This window comes from Castor canadensis, chromosome 9 (assembly GCF_047511655.1).
Source record: "Castor canadensis chromosome 9, mCasCan1.hap1v2, whole genome shotgun sequence".
NCBI lineage: Eukaryota > Metazoa > Chordata > Mammalia > Rodentia > Castoridae > Castor > Castor canadensis.
Window position 1 is genome coordinate 56,476,476 of NC_133394.1, and position 19,725 is coordinate 56,496,200.

The 19,725-nt window shown below is 35.4% G+C and overlaps 1 protein-coding gene and 1 non-coding gene across 2 annotated transcripts; one reads left to right on the plus strand and one right to left on the minus strand.

Moving 5' to 3' along the window:
• The first annotated feature begins 7,964 nt into the window (after positions 1 to 7,964).
• On the plus strand, positions 7,965 to 8,071 carry LOC141411112 (U6 spliceosomal RNA). Its single transcript, XR_012435953.1, has one exon. It is a non-coding gene; the product is annotated as a U6 spliceosomal RNA (small nuclear RNA).
• A 5,446-nt stretch (positions 8,072 to 13,517) lies between these two features.
• Positions 13,518 to 18,539, minus strand: Il2 (interleukin 2). The gene is made up of 4 exons (XM_020172197.2): positions 18,393 to 18,539; positions 18,245 to 18,304; positions 15,712 to 15,858; positions 13,518 to 13,647 (listed from the first exon to the last, which is right to left on the minus strand). The coding sequence occupies exons 1-4, from the start codon at positions 18,537 to 18,539 to the stop codon at positions 13,534 to 13,536; spliced, it is 468 nt and encodes a 155-aa protein (XP_020027786.1). The 3' UTR covers positions 13,518 to 13,533.
• Positions 18,540 to 19,725: the final 1,186 nt, after the last annotated feature.

A 19,725-nucleotide genomic window follows, 5' to 3' on the forward strand; every position in this document is an offset into this window, starting at 1 on the left:
ACACAGCAACCGCAAAGGCCTCAGGGTAGTGATAGGGGAGAAAAATATGATGGTATGCAGGTGCTTTGTTGGGTAAGTTGAAATTAAAATATTAATTGAATTTCAGATCTTGACTTAACATAACTTAGTAGCATTAGAACTATGTTTGCTTGATAAAATATATATTTGTTTGTGTTTGAATCATAGGTTAATAATTTATTTCATAAAGATATGTCACAAATATTACATAGGATAAACTCATAGTAACATTTTTTATTGTTGTGAATTCAAATATAATTGGACATTCTGTATCTTTATTTGCTAAATCAGGTAACATAATTAGAATTCATACTTTTAGAATGGCTGTGTATTCTGATGGCTAATTTTATTAATCAGATGATACTTTTTCATTCAGAAAATTCCTCAGTTGCCTACATTTTCCAAGTGGCTAAGTAGCATTTTTAGGTGCAAATGTCTCTGTGATAAAAAAAAATGGATGTTCTCAAATAAAGGGGTACAGAACTTTGCTTTCAACATACTTTTAAATTTCAAAAGAAAAACCCTGGAGAGTCTATATCTCCTTCAATGTGTTTTCTGTGATCATATACACCAAAAAAAAAAAAAAAAACTATACATGCTTTGTGGCCCAAATTCTGAATTGTTCCAAATATTAAGGATACTAGTTCTTATTCTTATAATAACAACTGGACTACTCAAATCTGTGACTTTACTTCAACAAACAGCATTGTTATAACTTTGCATTATTTTACTGCTTGTTAAAGTATTTTTTCTTCATGGTTCCCTTGATAAATATATAGAATCATTTTTAAATTTTTCTTAGAATAAAGGAATTTTACCATTTGTATGGTAATAACTAAGTGCAAGGAATATTAACCCATACTGCCCATATTTATACCTGACGTTATAACTTGTAAACTGCGTGAACTTGGGCAATTTTCTTAAACTTGCTTCCAACTGGAATCTTCCTGATCTCTGTCTCCTGAGTCACTAGAATTACAAGTATGAGCCACCAGCATCTGGCTACTTTATAGTCCTATCCTAACCCAAGACTTGTAACCCAAAAGATGGTGTAAAAATTTGGTAACTCTCTCTCTCTGTCTTTGTTTTTGTCTCTCTATTTTTCTGTGCATACATATTTGTATATACATATATATGTGTCTATATTGTATATGTATGTATATTAGTGCATAAAACTAACAAATGCTGTAAATGAGATCATATATTAGCTGAATTTTACTTTATTTTGCTTATTTTGTGATATGAAAACATGGCCTTATACTTTCTCCTTTTGGGGCTTTGTTTATAGACTATGATCACACTTAGTTTAGGTCTGTAAACTAAACAAATATGGTACTTAATATGCAGGTAAAAATCATCATTTTCTTTTCATGGCATTGTCAAGTTAAAGGAAAGCAGATCAGAGTATGTTAAAAGATAGTTGAGGGTATATATGTATTTCAAAATACATTCAAATATAGACATACACACATACACACACACAAACACACACACAATATTCTATAAAGAACAAACCATTTTTTGCTCTTTTTCTTTCCTTTTCACTGCTCCTTTTTCTTGTTTACAAACTATTCTACTGGTGGATTATGTTACCTCCTTCTTTTAGCATTATTTACCTTTTTATCCCTTCCCAATCCCTAACAAAAGCACATTTCTGCACAATAATTGGAATATATTCTTACACACTATTTTGTTTGTCTATAAACCTAGAAACACAAGAATATGAAAAAGTAAGGAAATATGACAGCTAAACGGTCAACAATCAATCACACGACAAAGAATTGCAATGATAATGAAGAAGATGAAACCTCAAATTTTGAGCTCAAAAGAAACATGATAAGAATGATTAATTTGATGAAATAAGATGTGTATAAATACCTCCATGAAATAAAAAAGAATTTTAATAAATAGCTAAATGAATTTAAAGAGTATACAAATAAACAACTAAATGAATCAAAGAGGATACAAGTAAATAGTTAAATGAAATAAGGAAGACAATGTAAGACATGAAAGGGAAATTCAATGAAGATACAGAAAACATGAAAAAAATTAAAGTCTGGAAATGAAAAGCTCCTTTATGTCAAATAAAAATTTCAGTTGAAAGCCTATTCAGGCTCTGAACACAACTTAGGAGATGCAGCTGTTCTGCCTTTCCCAGTTTCGTGGCTGGGGGCTGTGCCTATCTTGGCCTACAGGTCTCTGATCTAAATCTTAATGGAGTGAATCCTGCTACAACCGTTCACGTGGTATATGATGATGGAGTTTTCTGGACACATATGTGGAGACATGTTGGCTACTGCCAACCAGCAAACCCAGTGAGATCCAAAATGGCAACTGGGACACAGACGCAGACAGCATGAGCTCTGTGACTCAGGGACCCTGCTGAGATGCTGGAGCCACAGTTAGCGGAGGTGAAGCACCAGGGAGAGTTGAAACTTTGGCACCCTGAAACACTAGCCTGTGGAAGTCTTCTCCTTGCCAAAATACACTGAGAGAACAAGTGGGTGGACACCCCCATGCCACCACTGCCACCAGCCGCCGGCTCTAAACATGCTTGGGAGACCTTCAGCAGACCAAACAGATGAGAACCAAGCATCACACAGTATCCCTCAGCCACTACTGGGATAAACCAGCACAACCCTCCTGGACAGACTGATCCGCCCCTGCAAAAAAAGAAAAAAACACTGAATAAACATCAGAACTGAAAACTAGTGCACAGCAGAGGGTGGGGATTGCTGAAAACACACCAGAGAAGGGGGGAGGGGCAAGGAGCCAAACTCCTGTGAACCATCAGTAAGCAAATGGCAGGAGGGCTGACAATGGGTGGGTGATAGGCTGCTGCCTGAAGTAGGAAAAGAGTAAAGGTGGCAGACTACAGGGCCAAGTCCCTGGGCACCCAGTCAGATGACTCTGAAGCTTTGAGGAGCAAACAGCAAACCATCAGAACACACTGACAACAGCAGCCAGCCAACAGATCATTGACCAAGCCCTTGCCCTAGAGAAAGAGGGCAAAGCAAAGACACAAGCCCCTAGTAAACAAGCATAGAGATAAGCCAACTCCAAAGCAAGGGGTTGTTTGGTGGGGTTTTTTTGGGTTATTGTTTTTTGTTTGTTTGGCTTTTTTTGTTGTTTTGTTCTATCACTGTGAATTAGTTAATACTAAATTACACCCAAACCAGGGACAGAAATAGCACACACACAATTAGCTAAAAATCCAATACAGCCACAAAACAAAATTTAACCAAGGGAAAGAAAACAGGTGACTGAAACTACCAACTAGCCATTCAAGAACAGTTGCACAATACCAGCAGGAATGATGGGAAGAAGAAAAAGGGTGGAAACTATTCCCCCCAAAAAAATAATTTAATACAGGATTCAGAGGGAAATGAAGAAAATGGATACCGAGTTTCAGTCTCCAACAAAACAAAGATAAATGACGTGGAGACACCCAATTATGTCCACAAGAACACTCTTAAAGAAGTTAATCCTACAAGTAATCACTGAGAATTTCATGTAGATGAAACTAGACAAGATTAACCAAAATGTACAAGAGGCACTCCAGAAATTTCCAGACACCAAAAATAAATAATACAAGAAGACACAGGAACAAATAAATGAAATCATAGGAGCCCTAAATAAACACCAAAGTGTTTCAGCTGACCAAGCAGAAGCTGCTGAAAGACAAAAGAAAGAAAAAAAAAATGAATTAAAGACAAAAATAGGCAATATTAAAGAGGAAGTGACTCATGACATGGAAAACCTCAGAAAAAAGAATGAAACAGAAATACAAAACACAATGGAAGGCCACTCCAGCAGACTAGAACAAGTGGAAGACAGAATCTCAGAATTTGAAGATAAAATGGAAATTCAAGGAAAAACTGAAGAACTATTAGTCAAACAACTCAAGACCTGTGAAAGCAATATACAAGAACTCACCAACTCTATCAAAAGACCAAACCTGAGAATCATGGGCATTGAAGAAGGAAAAGAGGTGCAAGCAAAAGGAATTCCTAATATATTCAACAAAATAATAACAGAAATTTTCCCAAATCTAGAGAAAACTATGCCCATTCAGGTACAGGAAGCCACCAGGACACCAAACAGACTTGACCAAAATAGATCTACCCCACGATATATTATCATTAAAACAACAAGCACAGAGAAGAGAGAAAGAATAGTGAAGTCTATAAAAGAAAAAAAATAAATAACATACAAAGGTAAACCCATCAAAGTCACAGCAGATTTCTCAACGGAAACCTTAAAAAGCAAAAAGAGCATGGAGTGAGGTCTTCTTGGCACTGAATGAAAAGACTTCAACCCTGGGATAATCTACCCAGCAAAACTATCATTCAAAATAGATGGAGCAATAAAAGTCTTCCATGTTAAGCAGAAACTAAAACAATATATTACCACCAAACCACCACCACAAAAGATTCTTCAAGGAATTCTGCACAAAGAAAGTGAAAGCATAGAAAACCATGAAAGGACAGGCAGTACCAAACAACAGGAGAAGAAAAGACAAGAAAGTAGAGAGTAGGATTGATTAAGCTACACACAAACAAACCTTTAAACAACAAAAACAACTAAATGACGGGAATCACCACAGACCTATCAATACTAACACTGAATGTTAATGGACTTAACTCCCCCATCAAAAGACACTGTTTGGCAAACTGGATTAAAAAGGAAGATCCAACAATCTGTTGCTTATAGGAGACCCACTTCTTTGACAGAAACATGCAGTAGCTTACGGTGAAAGGCTAGAAGAAGATTTACCAAGCCAATGGTCCCCGAAAATAGGCAGGGGTAGCAATACTTATCTCAGACAAAATAGACTTCAAACTTACATTGATCAAATGAGATAAAGAAGGACACTCCATACTAATAAAAGGGGAAATACACCAAAAGGAAATAACAATTATCAACCTATATGCACTCAATTTCATCAAACATATGCTGAAGGACCTAAAAATATATATAGACTCCAACACAGTCGTAGTGGGAGATTTTAATACCACCCTATCACCAATAGATAGGTCATCCCACCAAAAAAATCAACAAAGAAATTACAGAACTAAATCAAACCATAGATCAAATGGACCTAGCTGATGTCTACAGAATATTTCATCCAGCTTCTGCACAATATGTATTCTCAGCAGCCCATGGAACCTTCTCTGAAATCTTAGGGCACAAAGCAAGCCTCAGCAAATATAACAAAATAGAAATAATCCAGTGCATTCTATCTGATCACAATGCACTAAAACTAGAACACAACAACAAAAACAGCAGTTAACAACATGCAACAGTTGCAAGCTGAACAACACATTGCTCAATGATCAATGGGTCACTGATTAAATAAAAGAGAAAATTAAAAGGTTCCTGTAAGTTAATTAAAATGAAAACACGACCTACTGGAACCTATGGGACACAGCAAAGGCAGTCCTGAGAGGAGAGTTTATAGCCGTGAGTACATATATTGAAAGGACAGAAAAGTCTCAAATCAATGACCTAATGTTTCATCTCAAACTCCTAGAAAAACAAGAACAAGCAAATCCTAAAACAAGCAGAAGGAGAGAAATAATAAAAATAAGGGCTGAAATCAATGAAATAGAAAAAAGAAAAACATACAAAGAATCAATGAAACAAAAAGTTGGTTCTTTGAAAAAATAAATAAGATTGACATACCCTTGGCAAATTGACTAAAATGAGGAGAGAAAAAACCCAAATCAGTAAAATCAGAAATGCAAAAGGGGAGATAACAACAAACACCACAGAAATCCAGGAAATCATCAGAGACTACCTTGCAAACATATTCTAATAAGCTTGGTAATCTTGAAGAAATGGACAGATTTCTAGATACTTATGACCATCCGAAATTGAACCAAGAGCACATTAATCACCAGAATATATATGTAACACAAAAAGAAATTGAAGCAGCAATAAAGAGTCTCCCAAAAAAGAAAAGTCCAGGACCTGATGGATTCTCTGCTGAATTCTATCAGACCTTTAAGGAAGAACTAATACAAACCCACCTTAAACTGTTCCACAAAATAGAGAGGGAAGGAATACTGCCTAACTCATTTTATTAAGCCAGTATTATACTCATCCCAAAACCAGACAAAGACATCTCTAAAAAAGAGAACTATAGGCCAATCTCCCTAATGAACATTGATACAAAAATCCTCAATAAAATAATGGCAAACAAAAATCCAACAAAACATCAGAAAGTTCATTCACAGCTGGGGAGTGATTAGAGCACCTGCCTAGCAAGCTTGAGGCCCTGAGTTCAAAACCCCAGTGCAAAAAAGAAAAACAGATCATTCACCACGACCAAGTCGGCTTGGTCACCCCAGGGATGCAGGGGTGGTTCAACATATGTAAATCTATAAATATATTAATGTGCTATATGCACATTAATAGAAGCAAAGACAAAAACCACTTGACCATCTCAGTAGATGCAGAAAAAGCCTTTGACAAGATCCAACACCACCTTATGACAAAAGCTCTAAGAAAACTAGGAATAGAAGGAAAGTACATCAACATTGTAAAGGCTATATCTGAAAAACCGACAGCCAACATCATACTTAATGGTGAGAAACTGAAACCATTTCCCCTAAAATCAGGACTGAGACAAGGGTGCCCACTAACCCCTCTCCTATTCAACATAGTACTGGAATTCCTATCCAGAGCAATTAGGCAAGAAGAAGAAATAAAAGGAATACAAATAGGTAAAGAAACTGTCAAAATATCACTATTTGCAGACAATATGATCCTGTACCATAAAGACCCAAAAAACTGTACCCAAAAACTCCTAGACACCATAAACAGCTTCAGCAAGGTGGCAGAATACAAAATCAACTTACAAAAATCATTAGCTTTTCTATACACCAATAACGAACAAACTGAGAAAGAATATATGGAAACAATTCCATTTACAATAGCCTCAAAAAAAATCAAATACCTAGGAGTAAACTTAACAAAGGATGTGAATGACCTCTACAAGGAGAACTACAAACCCCTGAAGAAAGAGATCGAGGAAGACTACAGAAGGTGGAGAGATCTTCCATGCTCATGGATTGGTAGAATCAACATAGTAAAAATGGCTATATTACCAAAGACAATGTACATGTTCAATGAAATTCCCATCAAAATACCAATGACATTCATCATAGAGATTGAAAAATCTATCCTAAAGTTCATTTGGAAACACAAGGGACCGCGAGTAGCCAAGGCAACACTCAGAGAAAAGAACAATGCTGGAGGTATCACAATACCTAACTTCAAACTATATTACAAAGCAATAGCAATAAAAACAGCATGGTACTGGCACAAAAAACAGACATGAAGACGAGTGGAACAGAATAGAGGACCTAGATATGAATCCACACAGCTATGCCCACCTTATTTTTGGCAAAGGTGCCAAAAATATACGATGGAGAAAAGACAGCCTCTTCGACAAATGTTGCTGGGAAAAAAACTCTGAAGTCTCTTATAGTATAGTTATTTAGTAGGGAATACGCTGGAAGTAATAGGTATAGGCAAGGACTTCATCAATAGAACCCCAGCAGCTCAGCAACTAAGAGAAAGGATGGACAATTGAGACTTCATAAAATTTAAAAGCTTCTGCACAACAAAAGAAATGGACTCTAAACTGATGAGACCACCTACAAAGTGGGAGAAAATATTTGCCAGCTATACCTCAGGCAAAGGACTGATAACCAGAATATTCAGGGAACTTAAAAAACTAAACTCTCCCAAAATCAATGAACCAATTAAGAAATGGGCAACTGAACTAAACAGAATTTTCTCAAAAGAAGAAATTCAAATGGCAAAAAACACATGAAAAAATGCTCACCATCTCTAGCCATAAAGGAAGTGCAAATCAAAGCCACACTAAGATTCCACCTCACCCCTGTTAGAATAGCTATCATCAAAAACACCAACAAGTGCTTGATTCAGCTACACATATATTAAAATTGGAATGATCCAGAGAAGATTAGCATGGCCCCTGCACAAGGATGACACACAAATTCATGAAGTGTTCCATATTTTAAAAAACACCAACAAGGTGTTGGCAAGGATGTGGAGAAAAAGGAACTCTTGTACACTGCTGTGTACAAGTGGTTGCAAGCTAGTACAACCACTCTGGAAAAAAACATGGAGGCTTCTTAAAAATCTAAACATAGATCTGCCATATGATCCAGCAATCCCACTCCTGGGGATATACCAAAGGAATGCAACCCAGGTTACTCCAGAGGCACCTGCACACTCATGTTTATTGCAGCACTATTCACAATAGCCAAGTTATGGAAAAAGCCAAGATGCTCCACTGTGAATGGATTAAGAAAATGTGGTATTAATACACAATAGAATTTTATGCAGCCATGAAGAAGAATGAAATCTTATCTTTCTCAAGTAAATAGATGGAACTGGAGAACATCATTCTGAATGAGGTTAGCCAGGCTCAGAAGACCAAAAATCGTATGTTCTCCCTCATATGCGGACTTTAGATCTAGGGCAAATACAGCGACGTTGTTGAACTTGGGTCACATGATAAGTGGAGAGCACATATGGGAAGGATGGGGATAGGTAAGAAACCCAAAACCAGAAAGTGTTTGATGTCCCCACTGCAGAGGAACTAATACAGAAACCTTAAAGCAACAGAAGTTAACATGAGAAGGAGATCAGGAACCAGTGTAAAGATCAGTTAGAGATGGATCAACTTGGGATGTAACACATTTGTACATGGAAGCAATGCTAGGAATCCCTCTGTACAACTATCCTTAACTCAAGTAGCAAATGTGCTATGTCTTTATTATTATTGCTATGTCTTCTCTTCAACAAAATTAGAGATGAGGGCAGAACAGGTTCTGCCTGGAAGCGAGGGGCTGGGGGGGAAGGGAGAGGGGAGGGGGTAGGGTGGAGGAATGGCCCAAATAATGTATGCACATGTGAATAAATGAAAATAAAAATTAAAAAAAATAAAGCCTATTCTGAATCAAATGGAAGACAGACTATCTGGGCTTGAGGATGAAATAGATTCAACAGAAAAATTAATGGAGATAAAGAAAACAATGAAATATGAATGGAATATGCAAGAATTTTGTGATTCCTCTAAAAGACAGAACCTATAAGTCATGCACAATGACAAAGGAGAAGAGGTGCAGGTTAAAGGCATAGAAAACAATCAAGAGAGTAATGATAGAAAGCTTTCCAAATTTTAAAAACATGATATCCATCCTTTACAGTGCCTTTAGATCTCTAATCAGACAAGACCAAAAGAATACCTCTCCACAGCATATCATAGTTAAAACATCAAGTACAGAGAACAAGGAAAGAACATTGAAAGCTGCAAGGGAGAAGCACCAAGTCACCTATAAAGGCAAACTTATCAGAATAACAGCAGATTTCTTCAAGAGAAATGTTAAGGACAAGAGGGCATATCATATATTTCAAGCATTGAAAGAAAACAACTGCCAACCTAGATTACTGTGGGCAGCAAAGCTATCATTCATAACTGAAGGAGGAATAAAAATCTTCCAAGATAAAGAAAAACTAAAGCAATTTAGAACCACTAAACTAGCACTGTAGCAGGTGTTCAAAGGAATCTTTCACACAGAAGAGTGAGGTAAATGTAGCCATAAAATATGGAGAACATAAATCTCACCAGATGAATAGATAAGCAAATGAAGAGCAGGAAAGAATCAAACAGTAAAAACCAACAGAGTGGCAGGAATTACTACAGACCTTTCAATATTAACACTGAATGTAAATTGTCTAAATTTTCCAATCAAAAAACATAGAGTGGTGAATTGAATTAAAAAGCAAGACCTGACCATTTGTTGCCTACAAGAAATGCCTACAAGAAACAGATGATCTACATGCAAAAGACTGAAAGTAGACCCATATGCCTCACCCTGTACAAAAATCAACTTCAACTGGATAAAAGATCTTAATGTAATAACTAAAATTTTGAAAGTATTATGGAAAAATCTGGAAACTATAGGCATAGGTGATTGTTTTCTGAATAGGATGCCAGTTGGCCAGGAAAAAAGGAGAAAGAATTGAAATATGGGACTGCATCAAATCAAAAGGTTTCTGTACATTAAAAGAAACAATTATCAAGAATAGTCCACAGAATTGGAAAAAAAATCTTCACTGGTCCTGCAACTAATGAAGTATTAATATTCAGAATACACAAAGAGCTCAAAAAACTAAGCAGCAAAAGCACAAATAATCTGATGTGGCAACATTTCAGGGTCTTTTCTTAAAGGAATCTGCTGCTTCCCCCCAAAGCATGGATACGAGGTCTATTAAGTGGATCAATTCCAGAAACTAGGAACAGGCTATAATACTAGCTATGGTGACTTGCATTTATTTCTATTCAGCAGAATAATAATCTTCTAATTTTTAGGGATTTTGCAATATGCTATCAGATGTCTGAGTCAAAACACTGATGAATACTCTGCTCTATATCTGATTGTGGTAATTGCTTGCCCCTTGTCTCTAAGGACTAAGTGTTGCCACCTGGCTAGTATCACTTCAGGATTCCATTATTTCTGATGAGATTAGGAAAATCAGTTCCATTGCATCACCAGCTACTGTTTCTGACCTAATGAAGAAAGTCACCACAGAGTTCTGGTGAATGCTAATGACATATATCATGTGTCCAAGGTGGTATGAAAAGATTGCACACAATGGAGCCAGTCTAACATTTTCATTTTCCCAGTTCTTTGGGCTTTTTCCTTCTATAGTGAAGCTCTTGCATTTCAGCATCATTAAACAAATTGTGGAACCTAAGTCTTTAATCAACCAACTATGAATACCATTTGTGAGTTCTCATTAAATTCTGAATCCCAGGGGGCTGACGGAGTGACTCAAGTGGTAGTGTATCTGCCTAGCAAGCCCAGCAAGCATAAAAAGCCCAAGTTCAAGTCCCAGTACCACACACACACACAAATTCTGAATCCCAGGAAGTTGTACCTATCACAATTAAATCAGCCCAATCATGACTTCTTTTTCAGCTTCCATAGTCTAGTCACCTTGGATCTCCCTGCACCAGCAATATTGAGATCTTAACTCCCATTTTAAGCCTGGAGGCCATGAAAGATGGTGAGCTCTGAGGAAAATCACTTTCAATTTGCGAGCATGGAGATGTTTTAAGCAGAGCGTTTATTCTCCTCTGATGAGACTAAAAGGGGTTGTTTCTCAACAGGAAACAGATGTTCATAAGTCTTAGCGTCCTCTATGTCTGGCAAAATATCATCATCCCATATATCAGAGACCTACTCCTTTCCCATCTTTAGTATTAGAGTCCTGGAAGACTTAGACTTTTAATTCGCACTGCATCTTTGTAGACCCTACGTTAGTTCTTGGCTTTTTACTCTGTCATATGTGTCCTATGACTCTTCCAAAACTGCCAAAGAGGCCTTCTGGTTTCTCAAGTATGGTTTTAATTGTTACATTCATAACTTCTATTTTTTTCCTTTGTTCTCTGTCTGGGAGCTCAGAAGAGTTTAGATGATAATCACAATTCTTATAACTACTGTTGCAGCTTAATATTACCACCCTTTAATCTCCCATCTTGCCTTCCATCTGCATTTCACTCCATGCTGCCATTAGTAATCGGTTGAGGAATCAGTATGCTACTATATTCCATGGATTTCTCATGTCCTATTATCACTGAGTTCCTTGAATATATGAAGAACCTAGTTTCAGAATCCTATTTTGAAGGCCTATTTTCTGGGGGCTATTTATAGTAAAATTACTACAACTGAATCTCAGCAGAAAACAGATGACATACTCAAGTAGAAAGAGATTTAAAAGGGGGATGATTTTAAAACTTCATCAAGATATAAAGAATCTGAAAAGACTAGTATAAGTACCGGAGTTGATAGTAGCAGAAGCGTTAGCATCCCTAAGCTTGAAAGGAGAAGTGGAAGGAAAGATTATCAAAACCCAGAAGGAAAAAGTATCCAGAGTGTCACTCTGAGAGTAGCTAGAGTCTATGGTCAAGAGACACAGCCATCCATAGGCTACTCCATAAGGAGAGAGTCAGGGGAACTTCTTCTGTTCCTTAGACCTGGTAAGAGTACCAGGGCTTCCATTGGCAGGACCCAGTGGAAAACCAGAGGCAGGGGAGGCCTTTGATGATAAACCACACAGTTGATCTTCCTGAGGGCAGAGAGCTAAGTGTAAAGACATTTGAGAATGGATAGAGAGGCATGCAAGTTCTATGAAGAGTGCTATACTTTACATATGGTTTGTCCTTTAAAGGTTCATGTGTTAGAAGTTTGGTCTCTAGTGCGACAGTGTTAAAAAGTGAGACCTAGTGGAAGGTAGTTATATTACATCATGGGGGCTCTATACTCGTGAACGAATTAATGCTGCCTCAAGACAGTGGTGTACACTTGTAATCCCAGCACTTGGGAGACTGAGGAAGGAAGATCATGAGTTCAAGGCCAGCCTGGGTTACATAGTGAGATACAGGCCAACCTGCGCTATATAGCAAGACACTAACTCAAAAAAGAAAAGAAAAAAAAAGTGAGTTAGATGTTGTGAGATTGGATTAGTTTCTACAAGAAGGGGTTATTATAAATGAGCCTGGCACCTCCCTGAATCCCTCTTCGGCACACATCATTGTGGTAACATCTTCATCAGAGCACATCAGATATTGGTAGCATGCTCTTGAACTTCAAGAACTGTGAGCTAAATAAATGTCTACTCTGTATAAAATACCCAGCCTATGGTATCTTGTTATAGCAACACAAAATGAACTAAGACAAAGAATTTCAAGAATGTTTGTGTTTGGACTAGGGATGGGATTCAGGTGGTAGAGTGCCTGCCTTACAAGTATGAGGCCCCAAGTTCAAACTCCAATACTGCCCCCAAAAAAGCGAATTTAGGGCTGTGAGTATAGCTCAAGTAGTAAATGCCTATTTAGCAAGTTTGAGGCCCTGAGTCCAAACCCCAGTATTGAAAACACACACAAAAGAAGTTTGCTTTTGGCACTTTGTTTAAGTTTAAGGAAAAAGGGAAAATTTTGTAACCAGGTAAGATTTTCTCAAACCAGAACTGAGGATCTAATCAGTTCTTGAAAGGAGAATACAAAGACTTTGAGAAGCCCATGTCCTTATTCTATTTACATCTCCAGGGGAAAAGTGATTTTTGTAATCACATTAGCCATCATACCATTCACACAAGTAACTCAGATATATTTTAGTGTTTGCTCTGTGCTTTTCCAAAAATTTTGTTTATATTCACCAACCTTATTAAATACTTTTAGTAACTAATCTACATAGACATTATATTTAACAATTTAATATAATAAATAATTTCAGATAAATAATTTAAAAGAAGCCATTTTAGAGCCCTTAGGGCTTACATAAAGAATCTTAAGAGATCCATATTTATCACCTGAAGACTAAAATAGTTACAAAAGGTAGTAAACCATATATCCAAAAATAAATATAAATTTTAAATATTTAAATAAATAGATGGGAGGAAGGAACATAGTTATCGAATCAGTGTTGAGATGATGGTTTGACAAAAGGTAATCCATTTGTTTAGAAATTCAATGATCGTTGCTGTTTCATCATCATATTCGCACATGAATGGTGGTTCAGATTCCTATAAATGAAAATATTTAATAACTTAGAGTAGTTTACCTTACATATAATTATTCTCAACTAAAAGTCTTATAGTCTTATGCCTTTATTTTAAGCTCGTTAAACATATTAATCATTTACATTTTCTTTAATTGATAAAAAATGCCAAAATTATATATTTTATTATAATACTAAATGATAGTAACATAAAAGATGACACATTTCTCATTTGTTACTTCTCCTGCCAATAACACAAAATATTTTCCTGAATTTGGCACAAATAAACATTTGAATCAAAATAGTTCTGGATAAATATTTTATTAAATACTGCATATGAAATAAAATTGTTTGACTTCTTTTCCTCTGAGTGTGTATCTATATCTATATTGCTATTGATGTTGTTTAAATGTATGAAATGATGTGCATACTGTTCTTTTTTTCCTGAACCTTGATTAAGAATATCTTGTTGCCAGGAACTGGTGGCTCACACCTATAATCCTAGCTACCCAGGAGGCAGAGATCAGGAAGCTCATGGTTTGACACCAGCCCAGGCAAATAGTTCACAGACCCTATCTTGAAAATATCCATCACAAAAATAGGGCTGTAGAGTGGATCAAGGTGAAGGCCCTGAATTCAAGCCCTAGTACCACCAAAAAAAAAAAAATTCTTGTTATTCTACTTAAGTGAATCCCCTCATATTTTCTCCAAGTCAGGATAGGACCAGCCCAAAGAAAGTCAGGACAAACTTCTGTTTGGAAAAATCCATGTGAAGAATGTCTTCATAAATAGACATACCTACTCCACCACACCCTAGTATCAATGCAGGTGAGCTCCCAATTTTTAAAAGTATGAATGTTAAAAATTTGTTTTGTGGATTGACTTTTTATAAATTAATTTTCTCTGTTGAAAGGAGACAGTTCAATTCTGCTCTAGCTAATAATATAAGGAAATATTTTTATAATATAGTGAGATAAATGAGATGGCTTTTTCAAATTTGAAGTCGTTCCTTGTAAATCAAGTGAAACAAAGTATTTTCTGTAGATAAGTATTCCCTTTAAATAAACCATTGTAGCATTACATATTCCCTTATACATAGCTATTTAAATTTTGTAATCTCTTGGCTTTTTTATTTTCATTTTAAAAATGTATGTGACTTTTGAAATACACTTTTCTGATTTTCATATAATTTTATCCTACATTTGTACCATAAGTTTAGAGTGAGCTTTTTGATGTTGGTCAAAAATTTAGAGCAAACTGTTTAACCTGGATAAGAAACTGAGCCTGTCAATGTCTACCTGACAGTGGTTTCAGTGTATTTTTTTAAAATTTAAATTAAAACACTAATAAAGTGACTCTTTGTTAGAAACAACTAGGGTTATATACTTTTAAAATTTTCCTGCTACTGGTATTCAAATTATGCAGTATATTTATAATACCTATTAACTCATGAATTTTGTACTTGGTAGATGGGATGAGAAGAGAAAATGTGATCACTTTCATATCACCTGAGTCCTTTGTTTATTTCATGCCTCCCATGCATTTAGAAATACTCAAAGCCCTGGAAGTGGGGCTATAAACAAGGGGTCAATTAACTGCTCCTCTGTCTATTCTAATGGCTGCTATTTTTTTTTTCTTGAGAGAAAGCTCTGTGGTTAGTCTTTCCACCAATGTCAGGGAAATCCCTTTTGAATAGCCTGTCAGGTAATCAAGATTGGCAATCTGGTAAATGAACTGAAGGAATTGAAAATGATATAGTGAAAACTGTTTTCTGTAAAATTCTACTTAATGCTTTCTTCCACTTCCAGATTTGTGTTAACATGAAGGACATTAGAGTGCTGGCGTGGAAGAATGTCCCCGGAGAGAATGATGGGTAGAAACCCTCTAATTTATGTGTCCAGGTGCCGCAATGTATCAGTATATTATCTAGCACTGAAAATGATTCATATTCACAATGAACTTTACATGTTAGCTAATCAAATGTATGGCTACTTCAAAAATACCAAAAATATTTTGCCACTTTAAAATGCATTACTTTTCTTCTCCCAGTTATTTGATTTCCAGGACAGCAAATAAAGTGATGTCTTACCTTTAGTTTCAGAACTGTTACATTGATATTGCTGATTAAATCCCTTTTATCTTTCAATTGAAAGCTTTTGCTCTGAGCTAAATTTAGCACTTCCTCCAGAGGCTTGAGTTCTTCTTCTAGGCACTGAAGATGTTTTAATTCTGTGGCCTGGAATAATAGTAAAAATAACCATCAGACTAATTATCCTATACTAAAGGTCAGAATCAAAAGTTAACATTCAATTTATTTTTTATTAAGAGAAGCAGTACATAGTTTCTTTTTTAACCATTCTCCTTTTTCTCAACGTGGATGTGAAGATGGACCAATATAGTTTATATTATAAAGCTAGGAAAACAAAGGTTCAAATACTTATGATTACAATTAACTATTAGTTAACTAATGAATCATTTGTCTTGGCTTAATTAGATTATGTAAAAAGTCAACATTTTTACACTCAAAATACAAATCACAGATGTAGGCTGACTACTTTTCCAGGCTACATAGAAATCAGAACCAGAGTAGTCAGGATATTTCCACATTTGATTAGTCTTAAGAGTTGAGAATCGCAGAATGTTAAGAGACAAAAAGAGCCCTTGGCTGCTATCTATTACAGTCCCGGAATTTTTAGATTAGGATAAATTGACCTGGTCAGTAATGAATTGTATTGTAGCCTTAATGGAGACATATTTAACTATCTTAAGTTTCCACCGTTTTAGAATTGCTACATTAAGATGCATTGTTAAAATCTCTCTTTCCCAATCAAATAAAAAGCCACAACATTTGGACAGGATTTGGGACAGGCAGGGAAAACGAAAGAGAGAGAGAGAGAGAGAGAGAGAGAGACAGTATTTCATACTACTGTTATAATTTTCATAAACATTATTTAAGGCATTTTTGCCTAAAATTAAATTTGCAGGCTCCCTTTGAGGTAAGTGGTGCAGTAATGTTATTTCCATTTCACAAACAAGGTAACTAAAGGTCTGGATTTGTGAATTTGTGTCCTCCCTAAAGCCACATGTATAGGTAGAGCTAGGACAAAATTTTAATTCTTTTTCATTATAGCATTAACATAGCACCATTTGAATTAAATATTTCAATTCATTTCTAAAATCTTTTGTATATGTGGGATGACAGTTAAATGAATGAAGTTTATCACTTTACTTTTATTTCAAATAGCTTGAGCTGTCATTTAGTATCTTAGATTTCAAAGTTTTCCATCTCCCTTTTAACTATGCATATAATCTCGTTATTTCTCCAACAGCCTTTAGAGGGAAAGGTAGGGTCAGACAACACACATCTCCTATATGCCTAGCTACTGCCTTTTCAAATTGCTACAAGTTCTACAAATTCAAGGCATGACATTTTAGCATGAGCAATTTGGAACTATTTCCTTCAGAGAATAGTCCAGGGTCCCTTATTGCTAGAGTTAGAATTTTGTGACTCTAATTATGCTAAGAGCACCTGCAAGATATTTCCTTTTCATCTTTTTCGATAGAATAGTCTGAAGCAGAGATCTCTTTACTTAATAGAAATGGGTAAACAGAATTGCATGTTTGTCCCTTAAATCATTTTCTTTTTTTTTTTCTGGCTTAGATTTACCCTGGACAGACTCTTCCTGATACTAAGTTTTGCTCATTCTATGTTGTCTGGCACACAGTTAGAAAAATTTATACCTATGATGTAGTTATAGGAGTTTGGGTGATATATTATTTTATCTTATAACTTTCTGAATCTCAAAATAGCCAAATGAAATTTTCAGTCTTGGGGAAATGTTATAAGACTCTAGTTCTATTGGGAGAAAAGATATAAAAATTTAAATTTTCACTTTATACATCCCACTAAGAATTTTTCTTTTATCTAAAAACAAACAAAAAACCCAGTCAAAAAACAAAAGAATTTGTCTTTACTACTACTACTAATAGTTCATGTTTTTCTGGTACTTGCCAGACATTGTTTTGAAACATCACAAAACTATAAGTATATACAATAATAGCATCCTGTAAGTAGATAAGAAAGAGTCTTGAAAAGAAAAACAGGTAATTTTCCCTATGAAAGCTAGGACATGGCAGAGCTGGGATTTTAGTTCAGATAATCTGACCTCAGAATATGTGCTAGTAGTTATTGTCCCTCTCAAAGATAGACTCTTAGAAATCTTTCTTAAAACAGTAAAAACATTTTTAAAGTGAGCTTCTCTGAAATTTATATTGATACTTATTGCTAAAATGATATAATCAAATATCTCTAAAGTTTTATATTTTTAAATAAAACAATTAATCAACATAATCTTCTTTTAAATTGTCCCAACAACAAAGTCAGAATATTATTTATGTTTCATTCCACTCCCTCTCCTTACACACATGTACATATAAAAAATATAGGCAAAACTGTTTTAACAAAGGTCCATTATCAAACTTAGATTTTTCTTTTAAAAAAGAGATATCAAAGTTGCTCTTTTTTAAATCCTCAAATGAAGTTCTATTAATCCAGTGTGTAAACATTCATATCACCTTGAGTTTGATTAAAACGTAAACTTAACATAGAAAATTATACTTACCTTCTTAGGTGTGTAAAATTTAAAAGTGAGCATCCTGGAGAGTTTGGGATTCTTGTAATTCTGAGAAAGCATAGCACATTGTTATTGCAAAGAAAACAACAGCAAGAATAATTAAATGTAATTTTAGTTAGAAAGAAAGTATACTTACATTAACTCCTTTCAGAATCATCTGTAAGTCCAGCAGTAATTGCTCCAGTTGTTGCTGTGTTTCCTTTGTAGAGGTTGAAGTGGGTGCACTGTTTATGACAAGTGCAAAAGTTAGTGCAATGCAAGACAAGAGTTGCATTTTGTACATTGTGGCAGGAGTTGAGGTTACCGTGAGTAGTGATTAGAGAGGGTGATAGGAAGCTCTTGAACAAGAGAAGCAATTTATACTGTTAATTCTGGAAAAATAATATGGGGGTGTCAAAATGTTTTACATATTACACATATTTTCAAAGACTCTACCTGTGTGGCAGAAAGCATTACCTTTGTTTTTCCTCTTCTGATGACTCTTTGGAATTTCTTTAAACCCCCAGACACTGGCTGAATGGATGTAGGTGAAATCCCTCTTGGTTACATTAACCCACACTTAGGTGGCAGTTTTAATTCATACAGCTAACCCCTTTTGTATGAAACAATTTTTCCTCCTTTCTTTCAGGGGGTGGAGATACAAAACTAACTCATGAAAATTTTCACTTTGTCATAAAACTATGTTGAACATGTAAATAGCCTGTTGTGGTGGACAAGAGCAAGAATAAATAGATGAAAAGAATAAATGTTTAGATTTGTTGATTAGACAGGAAGAATACTGGTTTCCTGTTTCAGGATGGTTTTACCTTCTTATCTACACAATGAGCTAATTACGTATAATATGATAGTTTGTTTCTAACACAGCTAGAGAAATATTAAGATTAGGATACATAAAAAGCTTATCAAGTTTGAGATACTATTTTCTCTGTTTTAAATTGTACATGTTTCTATATCTGTTTAAATGTCTTAATGTCTATTGTACTTTGAAAACTTTTTTTTGCCAGTTTTGGGGTTTGAACTCATGGTCTCATGCCTGCTAGGCAGGAGCTCTACCACTTGAGCCACTTTGGCAGACCTATATTGTACTTTTTAAAGAGTGTGAGGTTTAACAAAACTCAGAAAAAGGTTAGCATTTGAGAATACTGATGTCAGTTTTATAATAGACTTTTAATGTGTCATATGTAAGCCAATTCACATTTCTAGTTATGTTTTCACTTCTTTAATAGAACGGGATGTATCCTCTAAAGCACCTGGGACCTGAGTGTAACAATAATAGTTTTGAATTATGACCAGCTTATTATTTTAGTTGGTACTAGTTTGGATGCTTAGGATATGTGTTAATTAATCCTCAGTATAATGCATTAACTGGCAGGTATATACTTCTTATTTAACCTGGGGAGAACTGAGAACGTCTTTCTCAAAGAGACTGCCTATAACAACTCCATTTTTACTGCCTTATTCATTTCTAG